The sequence below is a fragment of the Heterodontus francisci genome, chromosome 1, assembly GCF_036365525.1.
Source record: "Heterodontus francisci isolate sHetFra1 chromosome 1, sHetFra1.hap1, whole genome shotgun sequence".
NCBI lineage: Eukaryota > Metazoa > Chordata > Chondrichthyes > Heterodontiformes > Heterodontidae > Heterodontus > Heterodontus francisci.
Window position 1 is genome coordinate 83,549,727 of NC_090371.1, and position 24,799 is coordinate 83,574,525.

The 24,799-nt window shown below is 41.1% G+C and overlaps 1 protein-coding gene across 5 annotated transcripts in view; it reads left to right on the top strand.

The window, feature by feature from the left end:
• The first annotated feature begins 11,721 nt into the window (after positions 1–11,721).
• The window catches only part of setbp1 (SET binding protein 1), a 402,160-nt gene continuing 389,082 nt past the window's right edge, over positions 11,722–24,799 (top strand). Inside the window, exons 1-2 of one of the 5 annotated variants that reach the window (XM_068032653.1) lie at positions 11,722–12,085; positions 12,937–13,496. In XM_068032653.1, coding sequence (XP_067888754.1) covers positions 13,050–13,496 — 447 coding nt within the window. In that variant the 5' untranslated portion in view covers positions 11,722–12,085; positions 12,937–13,049. The other 4 variants (XM_068032667.1, XM_068032660.1, XM_068032673.1 and 1 more) reach the window with 4 other exon arrangements.

Sequence of the window (24,799 nt, forward strand, 5' to 3'; positions counted from 1 at the left end):
AGAGTTGAATTGTAGAATAGTCATGATCTAACTATATGGCAGAACAGGCTCTAAGGAACTGAATTGCCTTCTCCTGTTCCTATGTTCCCTGTGGTGGCCTGGAAGACAACGTGGCTATCATCTTTACGGCAACAGGAATAACGGGCCTAGTTGTACATGTGTTCTGCAACACTAGGCCACAGCAGATGGCAGAGCTCTGTTACAGCTTTTGGAGGCACTACAGCAAGTTTTATCTGGCATTCCAAAGTAGCAGTGGTGTGGTCTGTCGAGCTCAAACCTGGGTTAGTGGTGGGTCTGTATATATCTGATCTGAGACATCTGAGATGTCTTCATACCTGCAGATTGGCCTTATCATGAAATGGTCCTTCTCACCCACATCATGCTATAGAATAGGAGCTTAGAGGACCAGGTTCACCTTGCCAACTTTCCCAGTAAAATATTAGCATTTTAAGGAGAAATGCAGCATAACCCAAATTCAAACAGTGCAAAAAGTCAGCATCGTAGAGTATAAAAAAATACAAAACTCTAAATTCATATCCCTACAAACGTTTCCAGACAAAACAGTTTTAGTAAGGTAGCCAAGCATGCTATAACCAGAATTAATAAGGGCTACTAAGCCACACACCTGATTTTATGAGCCCTCCCCCACACCCACAGAATGCACAATCAAAATCAAAATTTTCTTGCGAATCATGTCTGTATCCCAGTAGTGCATGCATCCTATATATAATGTGGAGTATTTCTACTTCCAATTGCTGCTATGCTACTGCAACATCCCACAAAAGCTCGAGGCTCACACATGAAGAAGGCCACTTGGGCAAATGTAGATGATGTCCGTGGTCAGTATCTTCAGGGAGGAAGTGATAAAATTGGAAGGATAATAATATTTTAAGTTACTTTTTTTCTGTCAATGTGTTCAATAAGAAATCTCGTCACTCAGAATTGTGCCAGCATTCTAAATCCTGATTTGATGTCTGGCCACCTTTGCTGCCAGCAGATGAAAACTGATGAAGAATAGAGTGACTGTCACATGAACATAGGAACAAGAGTAGGTCATTTAGCCCCTTGTGCCTGTTCCGCCATTCAGTGAGATCATGGCTAACCTATGACCTAATTTCATACAGGGAGATGATGGCATAGTGGTAATGTCACTGAACTAGTAATCCAGATGCCCAGTCTAATACCCTAGCAGCTGGTCGAATTTAAATTCAGTCAATTAATAAATTCAATTCATTAACAAAAATCTGGAATTGAAAACTAATCCTAATATTGATGCCATGAAACTATCATCGATTGCAGTAAAAACCCATCTGGTTCACTAATGGACTTTAATAAAGGAAATCTGCCAGCCTACATGTGACTCCAGACCCACAGCAATGTGGTTGACTCTAAACTTAACAAGCCACTCAGTTGTCAAGGGCAATTAAGGATGGGCAACTAGTGCTGGTCTTGCCAGTGATGCCCACATCCCATGAAAGAGTAAAAGTAAACCTGCCGTTGCCCCATATCACTTAATACATTTGATTAACAAAGAACTATCAATCTCAGTGTTAAAATTAACAATTGATCTAGCATCAATTGTCATTTGGGGGAGAGAGTTCCAAGCTTCTACCACCCTTTGTAGAAGTCTTTCCTAATTACACTGCTGAAAGGTCTGGCTCTAATCTTTAGACTATGCCCCCTAGTCGTAGACTCCCCAACCAGTGGAAATAGTTTCTCTTAATTGACCCTATGTGTTCCCCTTAATATCTTGAAAACTTTGATCAAATCACCCCGTTAGCATCTTTCTTGAAGTAAATATAACAAGCCCATTCCAATTTAAACTTTAAAAGGTGCTTCAGATAGTAGTTTTTATTACTTCAGATAGTAGAATGGGTACAGGACTAATTGGGTGTTCTGTAAGTAAGATAGGAGGTGCACCTGAAATAATGTAATAAATCCTCTGAAAAGCCAAAGCAATTATTAGTTTTAGATATGGATTACCTGAATCTAGGAGATGCTACCTTTAGCAGTAAATTTGAAATTTGCCTGAGGGATCAATTTTCAAAGAATTTTATTGCTGACAAAAGTATGGCAGTTTTTTCCACTGCGGTAGAACTGTACAGTTTTAAATACATTTATGCTCACAATATATGCCTCATTGTGGATCTTTTTAAATTACAAGAAATGGCATCTTATCACCATCCTTTGAGATTTGATATCAAATGAGTTTTTTTTCTTTGCAAAATGTTAGTTAAAACTTTATATTTAAAGGATGACCACAATTCAAAACTATGCTACTGAACTACTGGGGAGTATAAAAGTTAAGTGCATGGGGCAATAACAAATTGCTAATTTATGTTTTTCAGGTTTGAATTTCAGGTACAACATGGGTTGCAACTTATTTGCATTAAAATGCATTAAAACAAAGAAGCTAAGTCCCTGTGGCAGTATAAATATTTGAAAGCCTATAGTGAGATTCTTTTATGCTAATCTCAAAGTTCGTACACTGGCTCTGAACAGTCCACAAGAAGGGTGAAACAGGATTGTGCTCAAAGACTGGTTGTAAAAGATAAATTGCAGCCTCCAGTAAGAGAAAATTTTGAAGGAAGCTTTTTTTTATGGAATGGCAATTGGGCATATCAGGACAAAATAAATCTTGCACCTTCTGGAGGTACAATGTTAGAGTCAGAAGATCCAAGTACAAAAACCAGGAGCTTCCTTCCACATAACACTTCTTTTGGGCCTCCTTATCTCGAGAGACAATGGATACGCGCCTGGAGGTGGTCAGTGGTTTGTGAAGCAGCGCCTGGAGTGGCTATAAAGGCCAATTCTGGAGTGACAGGCTCTTCCACAGGTGCTGCAGAGAAATTTGTTTGTTGGGGCTGTTGCACAGTTGGCTCTCCCCTTGCGCCTCTGTCTTTTTTCCTGCCAACTACTAAGTCTCTTCGACTCGCCACAATTTAGCCCTGTCTTTATGGCTGCCCGCCAGCTCTGGCGAATGCTGGCAACTGACTCCCACGACTTGTGATCAATGTCACACGATTTCATGTCGCGTTTGCAGACGTCTTTATAACGGAGACATGGACGGCCGGTGGGTCTGATACCAGTGGCGAGCTCGCTGTACAATGTGTCTTTGGGGATCCTGCCATCTTCCATGCGGCTCACATGGCCAAGCCATCTCAAGCGCCGCTGACTCAGTAGTGTGTATAAGCTGGGGATGTTGGCCGCTTCAAGGACTTCTGTGTTGGAGATATAGTCCTGCCACCTGATGCCAAGTATTCTCCGAAGGCAGCGAAGATGGAATGAATTGAGACGTCGCTCTTGGCTGGCATACGTTGTCCAGGCCTCGCTGCCGTAGAGCAAGGTACTGAGGACACAGGCCTGATACACTCGGACTTTTGTGTTCCGTGTCAGTGCGCCATTTTCCCACACTCTCTTGGCCAATCTGAACATAGCAGTGGAAGCCTTACCCATGCGCTTGTTGATTTCTGCATCTAGAGACAGGTTACTGGTGATAGTTGAGCCTAGGTAGGTGAACTCTTGAACCACTTCCAGAGCGTGGTCGCCAATATTGATGGATGGAGCATTTCTGACATCCTGCCCCATGATGTTCGTTTTCTTGAGGCTGATGGTTAGGCCAAATTCATTGCAGGCAGACGCAAACCTGTCGATGAGACTCTGCAGGCATTCTTCAGTGTGAGATGTTAAAGCAGCATCGTCAGCAAAGAGGAGTTCTCTGATGAGGACTTTCCGTACTTTGGACTTCGCTCTTAGACGGGCAAGGTTGAACAACCTGCCCCCTGATCTTGTGTGGAGGAAAATTCCTTCTTCAGAGGATTTGAACGCATGTGAAAGCAGCAGGGAGAAGAAAATCCCAAAAAGTGTGGGTACGAGAACACAGCCCTGTTTCACACCACTCAGGATAGGAAAGGGCTCTGATGAGGAGCCACCATGTTGAATTGTGCCTTTCATATTGTCATGGAATGAGGTGATGATACTTAGTAGCTTTGGTGGACATCCGATCTTTTCTAGTAGTCTGAAGAGACCACGTCTGCTGACGAGGTCAAAGGCTTTGGTGAGATCAATGAAAGCAATGTAGAGGGGCATCTGTTGTTCACGGCATTTCTCCTGTATCTGACGAAGGGAGAACAGCATGTCAATAGTCGATCTCTCTGCACGAAAGCCACACTGTGCCTCAGGGTAGACGCGCTCGGCCAGCTTCTGGAGCCTGTTCAGAGCGACTCGAGCAAAGACTTTCCCCACTATGCTGAGCAGGGAGATTCCACGGTAGTTGTTGCAGTCACCGCGGTCACCTTTGTTTTTATAGAGGGTGATGATGTTGGCATCGCGCATGTCCTGGGGTACTGCTCCCTCGTCCCAGCACAGGCATAGCAGTTCATGTAGTGCTGAGAGTATAGCAGGCTTGGCACTCTTGATTATTTCAGGGGTAATGCTGTCCTTCCCAGGGGCTTTTCCGCTGGCTAGGGAATCAATGGCATCACTGAGTTCCGATTTGGTTGGCTGTATGTCCAGCTCATCCATGACTGGTAGAGGCTGGGCTGCATTGAGGGCAGTCTCAGTGACAGCATTCTCCCTGGAGTACAGTTCTAGGTAGTGCTCAACCCAGCGGTCCATCTGTTTGCGTTGGTCAGTGATTATGTCCCCCGATTTAGATTTGAGGGGGGTGATCTTCTTGATGGTTGGCCCAAGAGCTCTCTTCATGCCATCATACATTCCTCTGATGTTTCCGGTGTCTGAGGCCAGCTGAATATGGCTGCATAGGTGTTGCCAGTAGTCGTTTGCGCAACGCCTAGCTGTTCTTTGTGCAGTACTTCTGGCTGCTTTAAGTGCTGCGGATGTTAAATCGCTGGGGGCTTTCTTGTAGTTCAAAAGTGCAATGCAGGTCATAATGATAGTCAGAGGTAAAATCCTAAGCTTCATTTCACAGTTAGTCCAGTTTACCCATGCAGTAAAACTGTGGATAATCCACATACTGGACATTCAAACAAATCAAAAATTAATAAAGAGATTTGGCTGTATATCCCCTAAATCTGCCACTAGTTAATAAATATGTAATCTATGTATGCACAATGTACATTTTATCCAAGCAACATTTCTTTTCATGGGATTCTTCACATCACAAAATTCTTGGCAATTGAAAGGTGGTCAATACTTTGTAGTCCCCCCCCCCACCCCCACCCTCCCATATAATGGCATCATATACATAAATTCAGAAGTTTATTGCAAACAAGATAAAGTCAATAGTGAAGAATTGTCATTGAACAAGTAGGATAACTGCAAAGCAGATTTTTTTCCAAGGATATCATATTAAACATTACAAGTTTTTACTGGAACTTTCTCTCAATCTCCAATCCTGACACACTCTTTAGAATTATACAGAATGAGGATCTTATATTACACCTTCATATTGCTGGACATTACCCAGTTTTAAAAATATAAATTCAAAACTGCTGAAGTATATCAAAATAGTTTTATCATTTTGAAATGTAGAAACTATCAGTTCAAAAAATAACAGATCTAATTGTGCTGCTTTTCAAACCATTCTTCAGCAGGAATGTCAAGACTAGCATTGAGCACATGCTAGTGCATAAATTGGGATTTTCTCTGCTGTTGAGCAATTTCCTACAATGACATACACTGCAGATAGTTTACTGGACCTTTTGACATTTATATACCAGTTAAGTAGTTTGTTAACTGCTTGAGAAGTGTTAAAGGATGGTTATTTTAGGTTGTGATTAGCTGCTATAGTTTGTTGCCACTAACAAAATTCCATTATCAGTAAATGTAAGTTTAAAACACCATTTCATTAATCACTCATTCATTTTAATGGAAAATACAATTTGCACATTTTTTTAAAAGTAGAATTTTGACCTCAATAAAATCATGACACCATCCGTGAAAGAGTTCCGTAAGCCACAATGCAAGTGAGTCCAGCAATAGAAATATATTCGAAGGAACAACTCATGATGTTTCCTGGTGCTTGAGGCAATGTGTGTTGAAGACAAAGTTAATGGAAAGTGTGCCACTAAAACCTGTCAAAGCTTAGCACGTATCAACAAAATAAAAACTTTGGATTTCCAAATAAGTGTTGCAGGTCTGGATTTGGCTCTAGCTAGGTGGTTGTACTCCCTTAATTGTGGTTCAGTTTAATTTTGTACCCAAAAGCTCCGCAGCACAGCTTGATATGTTCAGTGCATTTTGAGTCTTTAATCTTTAGCCCTTTGGATATGTAAGTAGAGATTACATTTAATCCCATGTTCAACTACACTATCAAAAAAAGAATGGGCTTGTTGAGCTGATTAGCCTTTTGCTGTTCTGAAAAATTCTTCTGCTCTTATAAAGATTTTTTCCAAGTAAAGCATAAAACTATTTTCTTAATGAATGTACTTTAGAAGCAATTATGGTGCATTCACATTCCCAAGTTCAGAATTGATGCAAAGCCAAAACTGTTTCACACTGATACTAAAATTGGAGTGTAAATGATATGTGAAAGCTGAACTGCATCCAAAGTAAAGCAGGGTGAGACCCCCAATTTAGAAAATCTCACTCTGCTTTGTTCTGGTAACAGGTCATGCCACGATACTGAATTTAGACTGCACAGTTGTATTATAAATGCACCAAAGATGCATCCCTGGAGAGAAATGTGATTGAGAGAAATGTGAAGATGGGTAGGTGGGGTTCAAACCTATCTAAAAGCATTCTACTTATCCACCTAATATAATTTTCTGTTACAAAAAATTCTTAAACAAAATTATTGAGTAAGACATTTTTGGAAACCAGGATAGCTGGTCTAGCAATAAATGCACCAGTAAGCACATTCACCATACATATGAAGATAGATTGAAGAAGTTGGGACAGTTTTCCTTAGAGAAGAGAAGGTTGAGAAATGATTTGATAGAGGTATTCAAAATCATGAGGGGGTCTGGACAGAATAGATATGGAGAAACTGTTCCCACTCGTGAAAAGATCGAGAACGAGAGGGCACAGATTTAAAGTAATTGGCAAAAGTAGCAAAAGCGACATGAGGAAAATCGTTTTCATGCAGCGAGTGGTGGTGCAGGCAGGTTCAAATGATGTGTTCAAAAGGGAATTAGATTGTTATCTGTAAAGGAAGAATGTGCAGGGTTATGGGGAAAAGGCGGGGCAATGGCACTAAGTGAATTGCTTACTCGGAGAGCAGGTGCAGACACAATGGGTCAAATGGCCTCCATTTGTGCATTAATAATTCTGTGATAATTTTTATATCAAACAGTTTTGGGTCAGCTTGAGTGTCTGTCTTTATAGAAAGGTGTTGGACAATAAGACTATGTAGAAAACTTGAACATGAATGGTGTTTTGGTATGAAAACTAATACATTGTTTTCCATATGCTTCCTTCTAGCATCTATTTATTAATCAACATTGAGATTTTGCCATATCAAATACCATTAGTCAGATAGACAACCTATTTTCCACGTTTGCAAATTTCATTCAAAAGCCAGAACAGAATACAACAGTGTTCAGCAAACATTTTCCCTTGTCATCGCCAAGTTACAAAACTCACCATGTTGAGATTTGCAAATTCAAACCCATGATTGACCATTCCATAATGAAGAAGATTGGCTGGTGGGCAGAAAACCGAGAATATGCAAAAATGGGTTCTTTTCTGATTGGCAGGATGTGATGAGTGGAGTCCCGCAGGGGCCTGTGCTGGGGCCTCAACTTTTTACAATTTATATCAATGACTTAGATGAGAGGAGCAATGGCATGGTAGCTAAATTTGCAGATGACACAAAGATAGGTAGGAAAGTATGTTGTGAAGAGGACATAGGGAGGTTGCAGACCGATATAGATAGGTTGAGTGAGTGGCAAAAATCTGGCAGATGGAGTATAATGTGGGAAAATGCGAAGTTGTTCACTTTGGCAGGGATAATAAAAAAGCAGAGTAATACTTAAACAGAGAATGACTGCAGAATTCCAAGATGCAGATGTTCTAGGTGTTCTAGTGCATGAGTCACAAAAAGGTAGTATGCAGGTACAGCATGTAATAAAGATGGCTAATGGAATGCTATTCTTTATTACAAAAGGAATTGAAAATAAAGGTAAGAATGGTATTCTTCAGTTATACAGAACATTGGTGAGATCAGAGGCTGTATTCTATAGGCCCACCGCTGAAATAGGCGGCGGGTGAGGAAACTGGCGGCCCGCACACTCGAGATGCACGTCGTGGAGCCGTCGCGATTCCAAACGCGGCGGCTCATTAGCATGGCCAGGGTGGCCGCACCCCCCTCCCCCACCCACCCGATGAGCCATCCCTGGCAACTAGTCCAGCGCTAGTGCGCAGGTGCCGGCACCATTTTTAAACAGCTTAGAGCCCTTGCCGGTAAATTTTAATGTTTAAAGGTCCCTCTGCACCACCATTAGGAATTAAATTTTATTCAAACTTTGCCTCCCCTCTCCCACCTCCCCAATGAGTTCTCAATAAATGAATAAATATACCCCCGGAAAACCATATTTGGAAATGCCTCTCTGCCTCCGTTGAGATCGGGCCGGGCCCTGCTGGCGTCGAGGTTGCTGGTAGGCCTCATCTGGAGAAATCTTCATGTCCCCCCCGCCACCGTTCCCGACGTCGAGGGCTCTATAAAATGCAGCCCCACATCTCCAATACTGTGTGCAGTTTTGGCCTCCTTAGTTAAGGAATGATGTAAATGCGTTGGAGGCGGTTCAGGGGTTTACTAGATTGATACCTGGAATGAGTGGGTTTTCTTATGAGGAAAGGTTGGACAGACTGGGCTTATTTTCACTGGAGTTTTGAAGAGTGAGGGGAGACTTGATAGAAGTGTATAAGATCCTGAACGGTCTTGACAAAGTGGTTGAGGAAAGGATGTTTCCTCTTGTGGGTGAGTCCAGAACTAGGGAGCACTGTTTTAAAATTAGGGGTCGCCCTTTTAGGACAGAGATGAGGAGAAATTTTTTCTCTCAGAAGGTTGTACGACTTTGGAACTCTCTGCCTCAGAAGGTGGTGGAGGCAGGGTCATTGAATAATTTAAAGGTGGAGGTAGATAGATTCTTGTTAGGCAAGGGAATCAAGGGTTATCGGGAATCAAGGATTATCGGGGGTTAATGGGAGTGTGGAATTCGAGACACAAACAGATCAACCATGATCTTATTGAATGGTGGAGCAGGCTAGGAGGCCGAATGGCCTACTTCTGCTCCTAATTCGTATGTTTGTATGTAATGCAGTATGTCCACATATATACATAACTTTAGAAACATCTCTTTGCAACTGTTAAATTTTGCATGCCTTTGTGCTAGGATAAGAAATCATTTTGGACAATTTTATTGCATCTTCTTTTTTTTTATTCTTTCATGGGACGTGGCCATCACTTGTTGCCCATCCTTAATTGCCCTTGAACTGAGTAGTTCATTCAGAGGGCAGTTATGAGTCAACCATATTGCTATGGGTCTGGAGTCACATGTAGGCCAGACCGGGTAAGGACGGCAGATTTCCTTCCCTAAAGGACAGTAGTGAACCAGATGGGTTTTAATGACAATCAATGATAGCTTCATGACACATTTACTGAGACTACTTTCAATTCCAGATTTTTAGTTTAATAATTAAAATTTAAATTCCACCATCTGCCATGGTGGGATTTGAACCCATGTCCCCAGAATGTTAGCCTGGGCCTCTGGATTACTAGACCAGTGACATTAGCACTATGCCACCATCTCTGCTTTTACACCACATGAGGAGGCCAATTGTCCTATTGCACCTGTAAGGGTTCTCTGAAAAAGCTATTTATTCACTTAGTTCCATTTCTGTGCCCTTTTTCTCATACTTTTTAGAAGTTATCATTGATAAATATTCATCCATTTCTCTTTTAAAGACTATTATGGATTGTACTTGCACCATTGTTTCTAGTAGGACATTCTGTAACAACACTGCAAAAATCCTTCTTTTGCTGATGATTTTAAATTTATGTCCTCCAGTTGCTAACTTGCTGAGCAGTAGAAATAGTTTTTCTTTAGTTACCTTACAAAAAGCACTTGTAGGTTTCAACTCTTCTATCTGGTCTCCACTTAACATTCTCTGTTAGTTTGGAAAGAGTCCCAGTTTTTCTATTCTCTCCATATAATAAAGCCTCTGGTCCCAACTTTCAGTTTAGGGAATCTCTTCTGATACCCTTCTTAACTGCATCAGGTTACCTCCCAGTAGCCCGATTTTGCTTTTACTTAATCTGGAATTTTTCAATTGTTTCTTTTTATGATCCTCCAAAACTGAAGGTTCTGCATCGGGCTCTCTGGATGCTACTAGTGCTTCTACTAGTTCAGCCACAAGGAGGTGATGTGTCAGTGCAGGTTCAGAGCTAGGGCCTTGCTCAGTGCTGAAGCTGCACTTGATGATCCCAGATCAGTTGCCAACTTTTCACCGTTGCCATTCTTGAGCTTTTTTGGAGGTGAGTTAACTCCAAAATGGTGAAACCATTCTAATAGGCTTACAGAATGGTTTTGTTCTATTGTTTAGCTAGCACAAGTTTCGATGGTGGTAGTTGTTACCCATGACCTTTAAAATAGGCGAAACTATTCCAAATGGTTAACGACCAGCATCATTTGGGCATGTTCCTGTGCATAGGTAGAACTGGTTCATATGTGCTAGATGGATAAGATTTATCACTGTGTAAGTATCTGAGACACCATAATATATGTATGACACAGGAGTGATAGTGTGTGACGCACGTGAATTAGACTTGCCAACTCTGTTTGAATGTATTCCTGGAGCTTTCATCACATGGCTCCTGCCTCCAACTGCCCAGTCAGACTTTTTTCTCCATATCCAATATTTATGCAGCTAACACATGAAAGAAGATTAAATCATTTTCTCCACAACAACTGCGTTATGGAGAATAATCTTTAATTCCAAGAGACTCCAGAGTAATCCTGGAGCACTGGCATTTTGGATGTCAGGAAGTTGTCATATATAACTTGCTGATCTGGGAAGTTGGGTTAAAGTGTCAGCAAAAGAGGTCTCCTGAATCAGAAACATGCATTAATGATTGTTATCACTCGATCACTGGGTAAGAATTCACATCACTAGACTACACCAAGCCGAGAAAATATGTGCACTTTTTTATAACTCGTCCGGTTGAAAATCTACACAGACATGCTCGATCCTAAACTATCTCGATGCTTCACATGTTCTTTCAGCACGCATGTGCTGACTGCCCCCAAATACACGAAGAGAGGTAGGAATTGGGAACAGACAATGGTAAACCTGTCAGCACTGGGTGAAATGTGCAGAGGAGCCACGACCCTAAGGGGATGACGTCAGGAGCACGCGGCCCGGGGGCGGGGGGTTTCCCGGGGTATCCGCCGCCGGGATCCGCAGGGGGGGGGGGGGGACACAGGGAGAGGAGTTGCATCTCCAAACCTGGGAAATCAAAAAGAACACATCACTAATAGCACATTTAAACATGTACATATATTTGAGTGTATTAAACTGCAATTGAAGGTAAACAGGGATGATACAAATCCCCCTCCTGTCAGCCCCCACAAAAGTGCAATGAATGTTAAATGTGACAATGTAAGGGCCGGGTTGGGTTTGAGTGCAGCTCTTCTCTCCCTCCTTCCCTCCGTCCGTGGCAACAGGCAGGTAACGAGCGGAGGCAGGCGCTGTGTGGGGTGAGAGGCACAGCCTACTCCAGCTCAACTCGGAATTAGCATTGCAGGAGGCCGGTAGCTGTAAGAATCACAGCCGTGCGCTATTAGCCCGGACCCTCCCCACCCCCTTCACTGCAAACTGCGGAGCTGTGCAGCAGCAGCTAAAGCCGCCTGCATCGGCAAGTGCTTTCATCCCAGTAACCCCTTCAAAAAAAAAAGAGGCAGCAAACTGAGCGGGGAGCCAGGCTTGTTCGCCGACCGAACCTCCCAAAGAGCAATACCTCGGAGTACTGGAGGCGCCATTTTTACTCCCTCTCCGGATCAGGAGCCCGGAGTCGGGCTGCTGTGCTCCAGTTGACAGATCAGATCAGATCATGCCATTTTCAGGACCTCGGGAGCTTTGGGACTAGTTGAGATCACAGGTTATCGGCGCTGGATATGGGTTAGTAAGTAGCAATTGGTGAATTTTTGTTTTTGTTTTTGGCCGATTTCAATTATTGTTTCAGAACAAAAAAAATGTGGACGTGTTTAGTGAGAAGGAGTTGATGGTGCAATTCGGTTGTTTAAAAAAAAAGTCCGTCTTTTTTTTTGGTCGGATTGGAGTGGAGCTAGAGAGCCTCTAGCATCGGATTCCAGCAGCTGCAGTTTTCAAGCCCAACTCATTGTATCTCAGCGCTTTTACCGAGGGAGCAGAGCCTTTGGACGCTGCCATATATATATATATATATAAATTATATTTCAAAAACAAGCCACTCCAACATGACAGATCTGACACTGTCGACATCTAAAAGTCTTCTGGATTACTGAAAGCGGATTGAAAGATAAAAGGAAGTAAATGGTACGATCGAGGTAAAGGCAAGTGGATTCATTTGACAGGAGCCCGTAACGTGGCTGTTGGACGGATTCGCAGGGATACGAAACCTTTTTCATCGGAATTTTGTTTTTGGGGAATATGACTAACGTTTAACTTTTTTTGTTGCGGCTGCCTTGGAAAATGTCGAGCATTATATTAGATGGTAAATTAAGGCGTACAGATCGAAATAGAGAATGCGCCCATTATTTTAACGGTGCTAGTTGAACATTCACTGGTTTTTTTTGCGGGGGGGGGACTTTTAAGCAATGACGGTCTTTGCTTAAATTATTTGGACAACTTAAATTACTGGTGTGTGCCTTTGATTTATTTACACGGATCATGAAATCAAAGGAATTGGCATTTCAAGATTCACTAAGATTGGAGTTAGTATCGTTTCTTGATGTTTACAGTTAAGATCTACTTTGTATCTTTTTTTGTTTCCAGATTGCAGTTTTTGTTTTATTTTGGGGGATCGGATTACTTTGGAGTAACAGAGGACATTGAAAAGTGCTGAATTCCTGCTCTCCACAGTCCCTGTGCCTCTCACGGACGGTGGGATGGAGCAGAGGGAGGCGGCGATGGGCAGCAGGCAGAAGCCGGCTGATGGGGACTTCAGGTCGGCTGGCTGCAGTGCCAAGTCCGCAGTCTCTCCTGGAGCTTTGATGCAGTCGCCTGGGAGCCAGATGAACGGGGGAAGGCTGGATCAGGACGACGAGGAGAGTGCCTGTGGTAGCCAGGACTCCAACTCCAACACAGACAGCGATAAATCAATGCAGGGAGACGGCCTGGAGGAACACGAGTTTTCCATCAAGGAGGCGAACTTCACAGACGGCAGCCTGAAACTCAAGATCCAGACCACCAAACGGTCTAAGAAACCTCCCAAGAGCCTGGAGAACTACATCTGTCCTCCGGAGATCAAGATCACCATCAAGCAGCCAGGGGACCAGAGAAACTGCAGGTCGAGCAAAAGTAACAAGGTGTCAAAAGAAGATGAAAAGAAAAAGGTAAGAGGCTCACAACTATGCAACTTCCTTTTGTGTTTACACTCCACCCTGGCTTGTATTTTGATAGGCGATAAACATGTTTTTACAAGATGGTCGATACCCCTTGTTATGACTGCAGAAGGGGAAAGGAGCAGTGGGAATCAGGTGGCTAGAGACATTTATATATTTGCATGTAACTGTTTAGGATGTAATACTTGTTTGAGATAAACGTATTTACAATACACATGCATCTTCATTAACTATTTGCAATAGCCTCTATGACTGTTTCAGATATTTACTGATTTCCGTGAAGACTGTCAATTTGACGAGCTGTGCTCATCGTAATAATTATAAAGCATGTTCATAAAAGGGTGTGAAAAAAATCGCATGAAACTGACTTCTGTACAGATATTAGTGCCCCTTTAGTGGACTCAGTTGTTAAATAGTTGTGTTTTAAAACTAGATAAAGTAAGTATTCATCCTAAATTAGAAAAGGAGCAGGTAACGCTGTATTTAAATTTAAATGTTAATTTGTGGTGGAGTAAATGTTGATGCTGTTGAAACAGACCTTCGGCATGGGAGGAGATTGGGTAATGACAATATGTCTATCCCCCAAAGTGATAGTATTCACTTGACAGTCATTAGACTTCCATTAAATATTGAGCTGATACTTAGAGTTTGCTGTTCTGCCTTTCTCATCATATACTTTTTGTCCTCTGTGCAGCCCTGAGAATGTAATGTTCTCAGTTAGGATTTGGCACCCTTTACAGTTGGAGCATTGTCTCCCTAAACACCTGGGCTAGGTTCAGTTTAGAGGTCTTTTGTGATATTTATATTTGCATTGAACTTACATTTACATATTTGGTTAATATGAATTTCATTTCTGGAGTTGAATTCTTAATGTAATTACTACTGTATTGCACACTTTCACAGACTGCCTTTTTATGAGACACAACACTGGTCTTTGTTCAGAATGTCTCTGTATCTTCAAATATATTGGTATTGACCAGCAACATAAGACACCAACAAGGTGACATCAGTTATGTCTGACATCACTCTTCTAGCTTCTGCCCATCACTGTTCCATTATCTGTGATCAAAGATGTCCTGCTGTGCCTATAGTGTAAACAGGCAAGCTCTGCTGATTATCTTGGTAGTACCTGGAGTGAACCATACTGGAGTCATTCTGGAGTCTTTCTAAGAATTCATCTTTGAATTTTTGTCTGCTTCACTGGAGCTTTACGGTATCATTGTTTAATTTGTGTTGCACAGTACTGTAGGAACAAAAAATCTTGATAGATTGCAGTGCCAGTCTGTGATTACATGCAGTTTTATAAAGATTTTATTTTTGTGTATAGTTTTTCTCCATGTGATTAAGGACTCTGATTAATCAGTATTGTCTTCTGTGATGTACAGAGTTAGACTAAAAAATCCAAGAGGGCACTGGGGAAATCAGAGTTTGGATAGCAATGTTTTTATAGACTGGAAGTGGTTTACTGTATTACTCAGCTTTGCAAAGGATGAAAATAATACTGACCCTTCATAAAGGGTCTATTCTGTGGTTAAAATGCATTTGTGGTGGAACGCTTATAAGTTATAGTTCCCAGCCGAGCTATATTGTATTGGTCCTTTTAGGATTTTGGCACAAGGGAATTTTGAAAATAGAAAGCCACAAGCTATGGTCATAAATACATGAAGTATACATTTAATAGAGACCTTCCCCTTTAAATGTGAGTCCACGGCCTCCTACCCCACCCCCTTCCTAATACTGAATGTTTTACTATCAAGATTGTGCCTTGGCTTACAGTGCAATGGAAGTAATTGGAACCAGTCTGTGCTGGTCAGGGCAGATTGTAAAAATCCAGTTCTGTGGCATGTTGGGGAAATAGTATATAATTTACTTAATTCTGTTTGAAGTCTTTATACAGAATTTTTAATACTTAAAAAAACTTATTTTTAGCACAGCAAACTTAATGGAGTAATGTTTGAAATAAAATATTGGATTGTTTTGACAAACTCATTGAAACTATTAAAAAAAAAATGGTGCAGGGAATGCTCACCAGTAGTTTTGAATTCCATTGTATCAGTTTCACGCATTTCATTAGCTTATAAAAGGTGAAACTTACTCTAGTTAATTTATTTATCGTGTTTCAAATTACTGTCCCTTGTATCAAGATATTTCCTGTGTACTACATTGCTCACAAGTAAATACAACATGCTTACCAATTTTGACATAGAGTGCTAAACTGAAGTTAAAATTTTGATTGCAGGTTTATCAATATGCAGGCCTGATATAAAAATAATCTGAAAGACTATTTGTTAGGAAGGCAGTATATCAATGTTGTTTAAATTTGGTGAAAAATTTGGGCATAAGCATCACAGCACTACCCTGTCATATTGGAGTATTGCTTCACTCTGAATCTGATATTGGAAATTGACTGATAGGCCCTCATCTCTTGATAGGATGGGACAATTGTTTGAGACAAAAAAAATAAAATAGCACAGGGAGTTAAAGTTTTGCTAACAATGTGGGAGATAACTGAGAAGACACTCAAAATAATTTTTGTGATCTTCCCCTGGAGTATATTCATTAAAGGATCGGGAATAAGTATGACTAAAAAACAGAAGTTTTTAATATTGGTAATTAGTACTCTCGGTCTCAAGGCAGTCATGAGGGAGAAGGGAGAGAGCTCCAGAATTTTGTATGCATTCCTAACGAGGTATTACAGTGAAATGGTGACATTGGCATTTGGTACAGAGTCTGTTTTGTAGCTCATTTTGAAAGGTAAATATGTAAGATTGAACACATAATGCTGTACAACAGTAACTTGAATGTTTATTTAAGAATGAGAAAGGCCAGATGACTCTTATAAGTTTTGTTTTCTTCTCTGATGAGGATGAACGTAATATTTTAGGTATCAACTCTGTGGCTATTCACTGTGCTTTCATGTCGCAGACATGGGTTCAGATCCATGGGTTCAGATGGGATGAGACTCCTCTCCCTACTGGCTTTAAGCAGTTTATATGCATTAAGATGGTAAGCTTTGACCCTGTCCTAATACTAATAAAGCCTGCAGTGCAAAGCTGCACCAATTTAGCATTAAGACCAGCAGTCCAGATTGAGTGAGGCCACAGGGTGACTAATGTGGAAAATGAAAATAAAAATGTCATATTGCTACAGTAAGAGTTTGTTTCCTGAACTTGGGACAGAGCATATTGTTTGAACAGAATAGATGGAGCTTTACTTTGCATCTAACTGTGTTACATGTGATCTGGGGGTGCTTGTTGCTTAGATTGGCTGCTCTCAATGGGAAATGTTCCATTCCCCCGCATTAATGTCCTTTACCATGACAAGTGCAAAAATCCATTGTTAAAGTATTCCCTTTGTACTACAGCCACGCTCCCCCTCAGCAGTTATAAGTGGGATCAAATCCTAAACATTTCAATTCAGGTATATTTTAGGTATCTGGCTCAGTTTGATGCACTTAAGACCGCTTAGGACCATAAGCACAGGCCCTGTTGCATGGCTGACCATAGCACTGTGGTTCTGCAGCATTGTGGTGGGGAGAAGAGTGATTGGACTGACATTTTGGTAAAGTGACATGTTATTTGTCTGGAAATATTGGAAGAATGTGAGACTAAGGAAAAGATCAACAGGAAAGAGGAAAAACTAGAAATAAAAACAGAAAATGCTGGAAGTACTCAGCAGATCTAGCAGCATCTGTGGTTAGAGAAACAGAGTTAACATTTCAGGTCAATGACCTTTCATCAGAATTCAGTTCTTCAGATTTCCAGCATCTGCATTACTTGGCCTTTGTACTTGGGAAAACAAGAGTTTGATATTGAGATGGATACCGCAGAAGATATAAATGGACCCAGAAAGCATCATTATTTTGGAACAGCAATGTGGAAATCATGATAAGGTGGAGATATATAGGTTTATATTTTCTGCTTGTTAATGTGAGTGAAAAAGTCAGTGCAACTTTACACTTGTGTAAGTCTTTTTCACTTATACTAGCAATTGAAGTAAAATATATTCCATCTAATTGGGGCGGGGTGGGGGGGGGGTTGTGGGGGTGGTAAGATGGATGTATCTTTATCCCTTCGCTTCCTGTATTTTGGCACAGAATGTGTCTTTGTTTTCCTGGCCATACTCTGAATTGCAAGATTGCCTGTTTATTTCTTGCTCCCCTCACTCTTCTTGGTTGCATCTCTGTTCCATTGTAAAGTCAGCAAGGAACTAAGAATGGGAAACATACATGTAGCATGAAGACATTTGGTAGGAATGTCAATGGGTAAGTCTCAGTGAAGGAGAAATAAGTCAATAAATTCACCAGGAGCAAGAGAACATTAGACATCATCGAAAGGCTCTCCATGGCCACTGTCTGTCTGAGGCTCAACCAGACTATTTACAACTTGGCATCCTGTTTGACCCTGAGATGATCTCTTGATCCCATAGCCACTCCAACACCAGGACCGCCCACTTCCACCTCGAGAACATTGCCTCTCTCCATCCCTGCCTCCGCTTATCTGCTGCTGAAACCCATATCCATGCATTTGTTACCTCTGCACTTGACTATTCCAGTGCTGTTCTGGCCAGCCCCCCCATCTTCCATCTGCCATAAACCTAAACTAATCCAAAACTCTGCTGCCCCTGTCCCAACTTGTACTAAGTTCATTCACCCATCATCCTCATGTTCACTGACTTACATTGCCTTCTGGTCCGGAAACACCTCAATTTAAAAATTCTCATCTTTGTTTTCAAATCCATCCATGACCTCACCTCTCCTGATCACTATAACCTCTTCTGGCTGTACAACCCCGCAAGATCTTTTGTGTTCCTCCAATTCTGGCTTCTTGCGCATCCCTCGATTTTAATTACTCCATTTTTGGCAGTTGTGCTTTCAGCTGACTAGGTGCTAAGCTCTGAAATTCCATCCCTAAACCTCTCCATTTCTTTATCTCTTTCTTCTCTTTTATCACACTCCTTAAAACCTACCTCTTTGGCCTGTCCTAATATATCTTTTTGTTGCTTGGTGTCAAATTTTGTTTGATAACACTCCGAGATGTTTAAAGGCACTGTATACAATATATGTGTGGCATTAGACCTGTATTTAAAGTAAACATTTTAAACAAAAGTTCAATACAAAATATAGACTTTGTATTGGTTGCATCGATATTGCTACTGTGGTTCTGCAGTATGACACTTAGGGCACACTTGTTTCAGGTTACACTATTGACATAAAATTTTGATGGAATCTCTGTGACTTTTAATGCTTCTACTCGTGATTGTGATTGTGATCAACTTGCAGGTAGAAATGCAAATTATTTTGTGGAGACTTCCAGGAAATTTATACATACATCTTTGGATAGCTAGAAATGGGTCATGCATCATGATATTTGTCATCAGAGTGTATTTATTAAAGAAAATACTCAGACTAGTCAAAATTCACTTGCCTTAAATCTATCCCTCATAGAGTAGAAGATGGCTTTTCATGACCTTTTGACCTGGCAGACCTCTTACGACAAGATAGCCTGCACTGAATGTGGCTAAAGATGATACCATGAGCTTGGCAGCAGTTGCATTTTCAGTGGAGATTCTTTTAAATGGTGTTTTATGACCAAGCATTTGCTGAGATGGAACCTTTCTTTAGGTTGGATACTTGAGTCAGATGGGCAAAAATGTTCCCAGTTCGAAAGCATTTTAACTTCTCTCCTCACCAAACAATTATGACCTGTGGCTGGGGAGGTGACCTACATTGAGGGTTTAGCCTTTGCCTCCTGTTGAGTTCATATCCCAGATGGTGCAGCCTGGAATGACTTCTCTTACTTTCGCTGCTTCCTTTGTGAAATAAGAGTTTGTCATGTGGGCAATATTGGGCAGACTGGCTTAAGAGTTTGGGTATTTTTACACTACTAAGATTGTAATTTGGATAAGGTAACCTTCCATTAACTCATTCAAATGTGAAATTAAGGAAAACAGTTAATAGGTCATCAGTGCATGTGATCAGGCTTGGGCTTGAGTGTATCCATTTTATGCAGAGTTTCAGGATAACATTTTTTTGTGAACAATCTATCCTTTCATCGTTTGCTTTTTGCATGGTTCCTCCTTCAGCTGAGCATGAAATTTTCCCTAACCACGAACATGTGCACTTCCATTGGTCAATATTGGCTCTAAAGAGTGATCATTTTGTTGTTCACTATATGAGAGTGTGGCAGTACTACTTTAAAGAAACTTGCTTAACAGAGGTACCAAAGCTTGGGATTCCCTCCCGAATACTCTCCACATCTAATGGTCTTTCTTTCTTTAAGCTGCTCCTTAAAACCTACCTCTTTGGCCAAAAGTTTGGTCATATGCCCTAATTTCTCCTTATGTGGCTCGGTGCCAAATTTTGTTTGATAGCGCTGCTGTGAAGTGCCTTGGAACGTTTTACTTTATTAAAAGTACTATATAAATGTAAGTTGTTTTTTCATGATTGAAGCTGCAGCCTGGTTGTGAGATCTTTGGAGTTATTGGACAACCTTTAAAAGCCAGACTTTAACAGAGATCTAATGACTGTCATGCTTATTTCTGGATTCACCATCCATAAATGTATGATGACAAGTTTAAGAAGTTATTTGTTGAAGTGAAAAGGCCCTCTTTTATTTATCAAAGAGCAATGCATCTCCTATTTACAAACACTGGTATTGGATGTGATGTGAAAATCTACATCCTGTTGTATACTTTGGAATGACTGGGTGATGAATAACAAGGTGAACGGTCATGTGAAAGAGTGGAAGAAGATAAAAATAAAAGCCCAGTAGAAATAACAAGAGTGACAGGGTATTGGAGTCCAAATTAGAAGGTCACTCGTTCAAATAACAACCTTGCCTGACGTCTGTCCAATTTGGGCAAGTTCTATTCACGTCAGCCAGTTTGCTCGATGGAGCTATTGGATGACATTGAGACACAATTGGCAGAGCTACTATTACTTTTCAAAAAGAATACGTGACTTGTAAAGTTCAGCAAGGACGAAGAACTTGCCAGTTATGTTGTGACTGTGAAGCTGGAAAGAAAACTGCAAAATGGCAGGAATGAAAATGGGAAAGTACAATTTTATAAAAGCTGTAAGTACCAACATTACAGGTGTGTGGGGATTACGTAAATAGGATTTTCAAATGCTTTTTTAATGTTTTTCACACATCTTTGAGCAATTCAAGTGTGTTTGTGTGAAGACATAGTTTTAGTATAAGTTGACAGGATTCTGGATTAGCTCTTTGGCAAAAGTGATTGCTTAAATTCAAAAAATTACTGTTGCTACTGTAATCTGTTACATGTAAACACAACTGAACCGTTAATATACTATCGACCTCTGATCCGAGACATGTAGCTAACTCAGCTACACGTCATTGTGAATAAACACCCTTCCGACTATTTGCTGTCCATTGATTTGGGAAATTGCAAATAATGCTTACTTGGCAACTATCTTTTTATTAAGGTTTTGTGTGTTTACACATGGGCTATTTATTGGTCATAAATGTTTACTGTTTTCCCAGCCTAAGTAATTTGTTGTAAGTCACCTTATTCTCTCAGTGCTTTTCTAACTGACATCACGCTCGTGTTATTGCTGCAGAACTGTTTGCCACTATTGATATTGTGACATTAAAGTTTGTCCTATGGAAAACCTTAATGTACCTTTTCTTGAATGGAATCAGCAGTTTGCAAAGAATACTGAATAATCTTTTACAAAGGGCCTGCATGAACAGTTGGACAGAATGCAAAATTCAGATTGTTGTGTTTAACAGCAATGTAAGAAAACATAGAATAAAAAGCTATATGCATGAACATAGGTTCAAAGTAAGGAAGTCGTGACAGAACTTTGTTTTGCTAAATATTAATGTTGAGTTCTGTTCTGAGCAATTTGTGGCATTCAGAACATTTAGGGTGTGTTTTGCTTGAGTGTTCAGTTGCTGCTTTGGACTTTATTTGGCCTTCAGCAAAATTTGTGTTTTATAAGGAAGTGACCTGCATAACATCAAGGGATTTTTGAAGTACTCTGGTCATTTTAAAAAGACAAAGAATAAGTGATTCTGCATGATGCAAAGTAAGGTTCTGGAAGTGCCGCAACCTAGTGGGATAAGTGAGACTGTTCTTAAAATTGCTCCACATGTTTTTAGAGTTCAAAAGAAATGGCAAAGCTTGTGCACAAAACTATAAAGTCTTTTTCTTGGCTTGTTAGGATGTATATTTTAAAATAGCACTAAATCTTTGTCGGTATAGGAGAGAAATATTGGGAAGAACTTTTGGCAAACTTGCATGGAATATTAGAAGATATAATGACTAAAATGCTCTTTAAATTCTGAAGAGTGCTGTGGACATATTTTTAAAATTATATTATTGGAAGTTGTCTGTATATCTTACTGGGCAAAGATCTGCTTCTGGTGTGGAACATTACTTAATGCGTCTGGGGATCAGAGAACCATTGCGGAGGTCAATATGCCAATTCATGGCACTGCTGATTTTATGGCAACTAATTTTAACAACTGGAAAATTTGGGGGCGGGGGGGGACTTGTGAATTGGCAGCCCTCATCTCTGATTTGTGTTACTGTTGATCAAGGCTACAAATTGTCATCTTCACTTTGAAAAATATATCCTTTCTTTATAATGCATTTATTTGGAACACGTTCTTGTGACAGTGATAATGTTTAGTTTTTTTTTATTCATGGGATGTGGGTGTTGTTGGCATTTGCCCATCCCTAATTGCCCTTGAGAAGGTGGTGATGAGGCATCTTCTTGAACCACTCCAGTGCATATGGTGAAGGTATACCTAGAGTGCCGTTAGGTAGGGAGTTCTAGGATTTTGACTCAGCGACAATGAAGGAATGGAAATATATTTCCGAGTTAGGATAGCATGAGACTTCGAGGGGAGCTTGTAGGCGGTGTTCTCATGTGCCTGTTGCTCTTGACCTTCCAGGTGGTAGAAGTCAGGGTTTGCAAGTTGCTGTAGTGCATGTTGTAGCTGATACGCACTGCTGCTACAGTGCGCTGGTGGTGGAGAGAGTGAATGTTTAAGCTGCTGAATGGGATGCCAATCAAGCGAGCTGCTTTGGTCTGTTGAGCTTCTTGAGTGTTGTTGGAGCTGAACTCACCCAGGCAAGTGGAGAGTGTTCCATCAGATTGAGGCAATGCCAGAGTCTTGTAGGCAGCATGCAGGTAACGCCTTGTAGGTGTTGGAAAGGCTTTTGGGAGTGATGAGGTGAGTCACTTGCCACAAAATACACAGCCTTTGACCTGCTTTTAACACCACAGTATTTATGTGGTTGGTCCAGTTAAGTTTATGGTCAATGGTGACCCACCACCTCCCCCCCCTTCCCCAAAGAATGCTTATGGTTGGGGAGTGTAAGGGGTTGGGGGGGGGTGGTGGGGGCGGTGGTTGGTGGTGGGGAGGAAATTCAGTGATGGTAATGCTGTTGAATGTCTCTCCTGTTGGAGATGGTCACTGTCTGGCACTTGTGTGGCACGAAAGTTACAAGCCCAAGCCTGAATGTTGTCCAGGTGTTGCTGCACATGGATCGGACTGCTTCACTGCCCGAGGACTTGAAATTGGAACTGAATACTGTGCAATCATCAGCAAACATCTCTACTTCTGTCCTTATGATGGAGGGGAGGTCATTGATGAAGCAGCTGAGGATGGTTGGGCCTAGAACATTGCCCTTAGGAACTCCTGCAGCAATGCACTTTATTAAACTCTGAATGAAATAAATGGTGTCAAGGTGCAAAATCTGATGATGTTGACTGTCCACATCATTGTCCATTACATTTCTTGTTTTCGAGGTTATTGCTTTGACTCTCTTGTATTTTTTATTTGTTTTATATTATGACCTCTTCCAGTGGAAATTGTTCTTCATTTGAGTCAATTCTTCTTACTGTGAGATGTGCCTTGTTTATTCACAGGGCAGAATTGGTAACACGAGAATAACTGTGATTGCATACAATTTGTGCAGTTGGCAACTTTGTCTTTCTAGTTCAGAACTTCATAGATGATAGCTATGTCTGAACATGGCCAAAATCAAGATTGCAGATCTGATAAAAGTGGCAGCTGTTAATCTTTGCCTTTGATAACATCACTTTACCATTGGAGCCACACAATGAAGTCCCCTCTGGAGGAGCTTTCTCATCCTTCCTCTGACACTTGGTGCTAGATCATTTATTTTACATGGCCACCCTGATAGCTCTTTTCCACATTGCAAGCAAGTAAAACAGCTGATGAAGAGTAGCACAAAATCGAGAATTTATTCCAACATTATGGTATCAAAATGTAGAAGATAGTTCTCACAGCATTCAAATTAGCAAGTGATTTTATTCCCCTCTCCTGAAGACTGTGACTTCTTGCTGGAGTATGGCTGAATGGGTACCAATCGCTCTCTCGTAGCTCTGGGCATTATTCATCTATGAACCTTGACAGAGCGTGTTATAAAGCTAGGGGGCACCACAGTGGAACCCCATCTTTTCTTCACCCAACAGCCTCCTATATGTTCTTCCAGCATAGGTTATTCCATAAGAATCAGGAATAGCCCCCCTTGCCCATTTTCCCCCTTTTCGCCCTGTCACCAATCTAAGAGCATTGTGGCTAATTATAATGTGGGTACCACCTCCCCACCTGAGTTCAGTTTGCTGAGTACCCTAGGCTAGTTTCCTCAGCTTGAACCTGGGGCTGTCCTACTTGCATGGTTCAGCTACTGAGCCAATGGGGAGTTCAACACGTGACTTTGTCGGAAACCGGTTTACCTCAGATGTGGATGACAGAACTTTATGAGCAGAAGTATTTGAAAGCTTACTTCAATTCAGTTCAGGGTCCAAAATTACTTTCTGTACTGACTGGTCTAGGAACAGAAGCTCAAATCAAAGTAATGTCCTGGTTTCCAGGTCACTGCCCTAGCTGCTGTAATCTCACAGAATAGTACAACTGTTTTCTTGTTGTTCTCTGGATTATTAACTTTCTCTTTCCCTCCACCTTCTCATTAAAGAGTGGAATCTCTTATTTGCCCTCTCAGCTGCCACACCTCCCAAACCACATTTTTTACAATTTTAATTCACAAGCTCTGAGTGGGGATCAATGTAGAATAGTAAGAAAGAAGTGGATTTCTACATAGCTCCTGTTTATGCATCAAATGGTCCATCATGTCACAAAGCAATATTTTCTGCCCTTAAAAATGGGTAGCATGTTGCAAAAACATTAAAGTTCAGACAAGCTATGGAATGCATGAGACTATAAAATATTACACCACAAAATTTGAAGAGCTGGATGATAAGTTTCTGATTTCCAACTTCTGTTGTTTCTCCA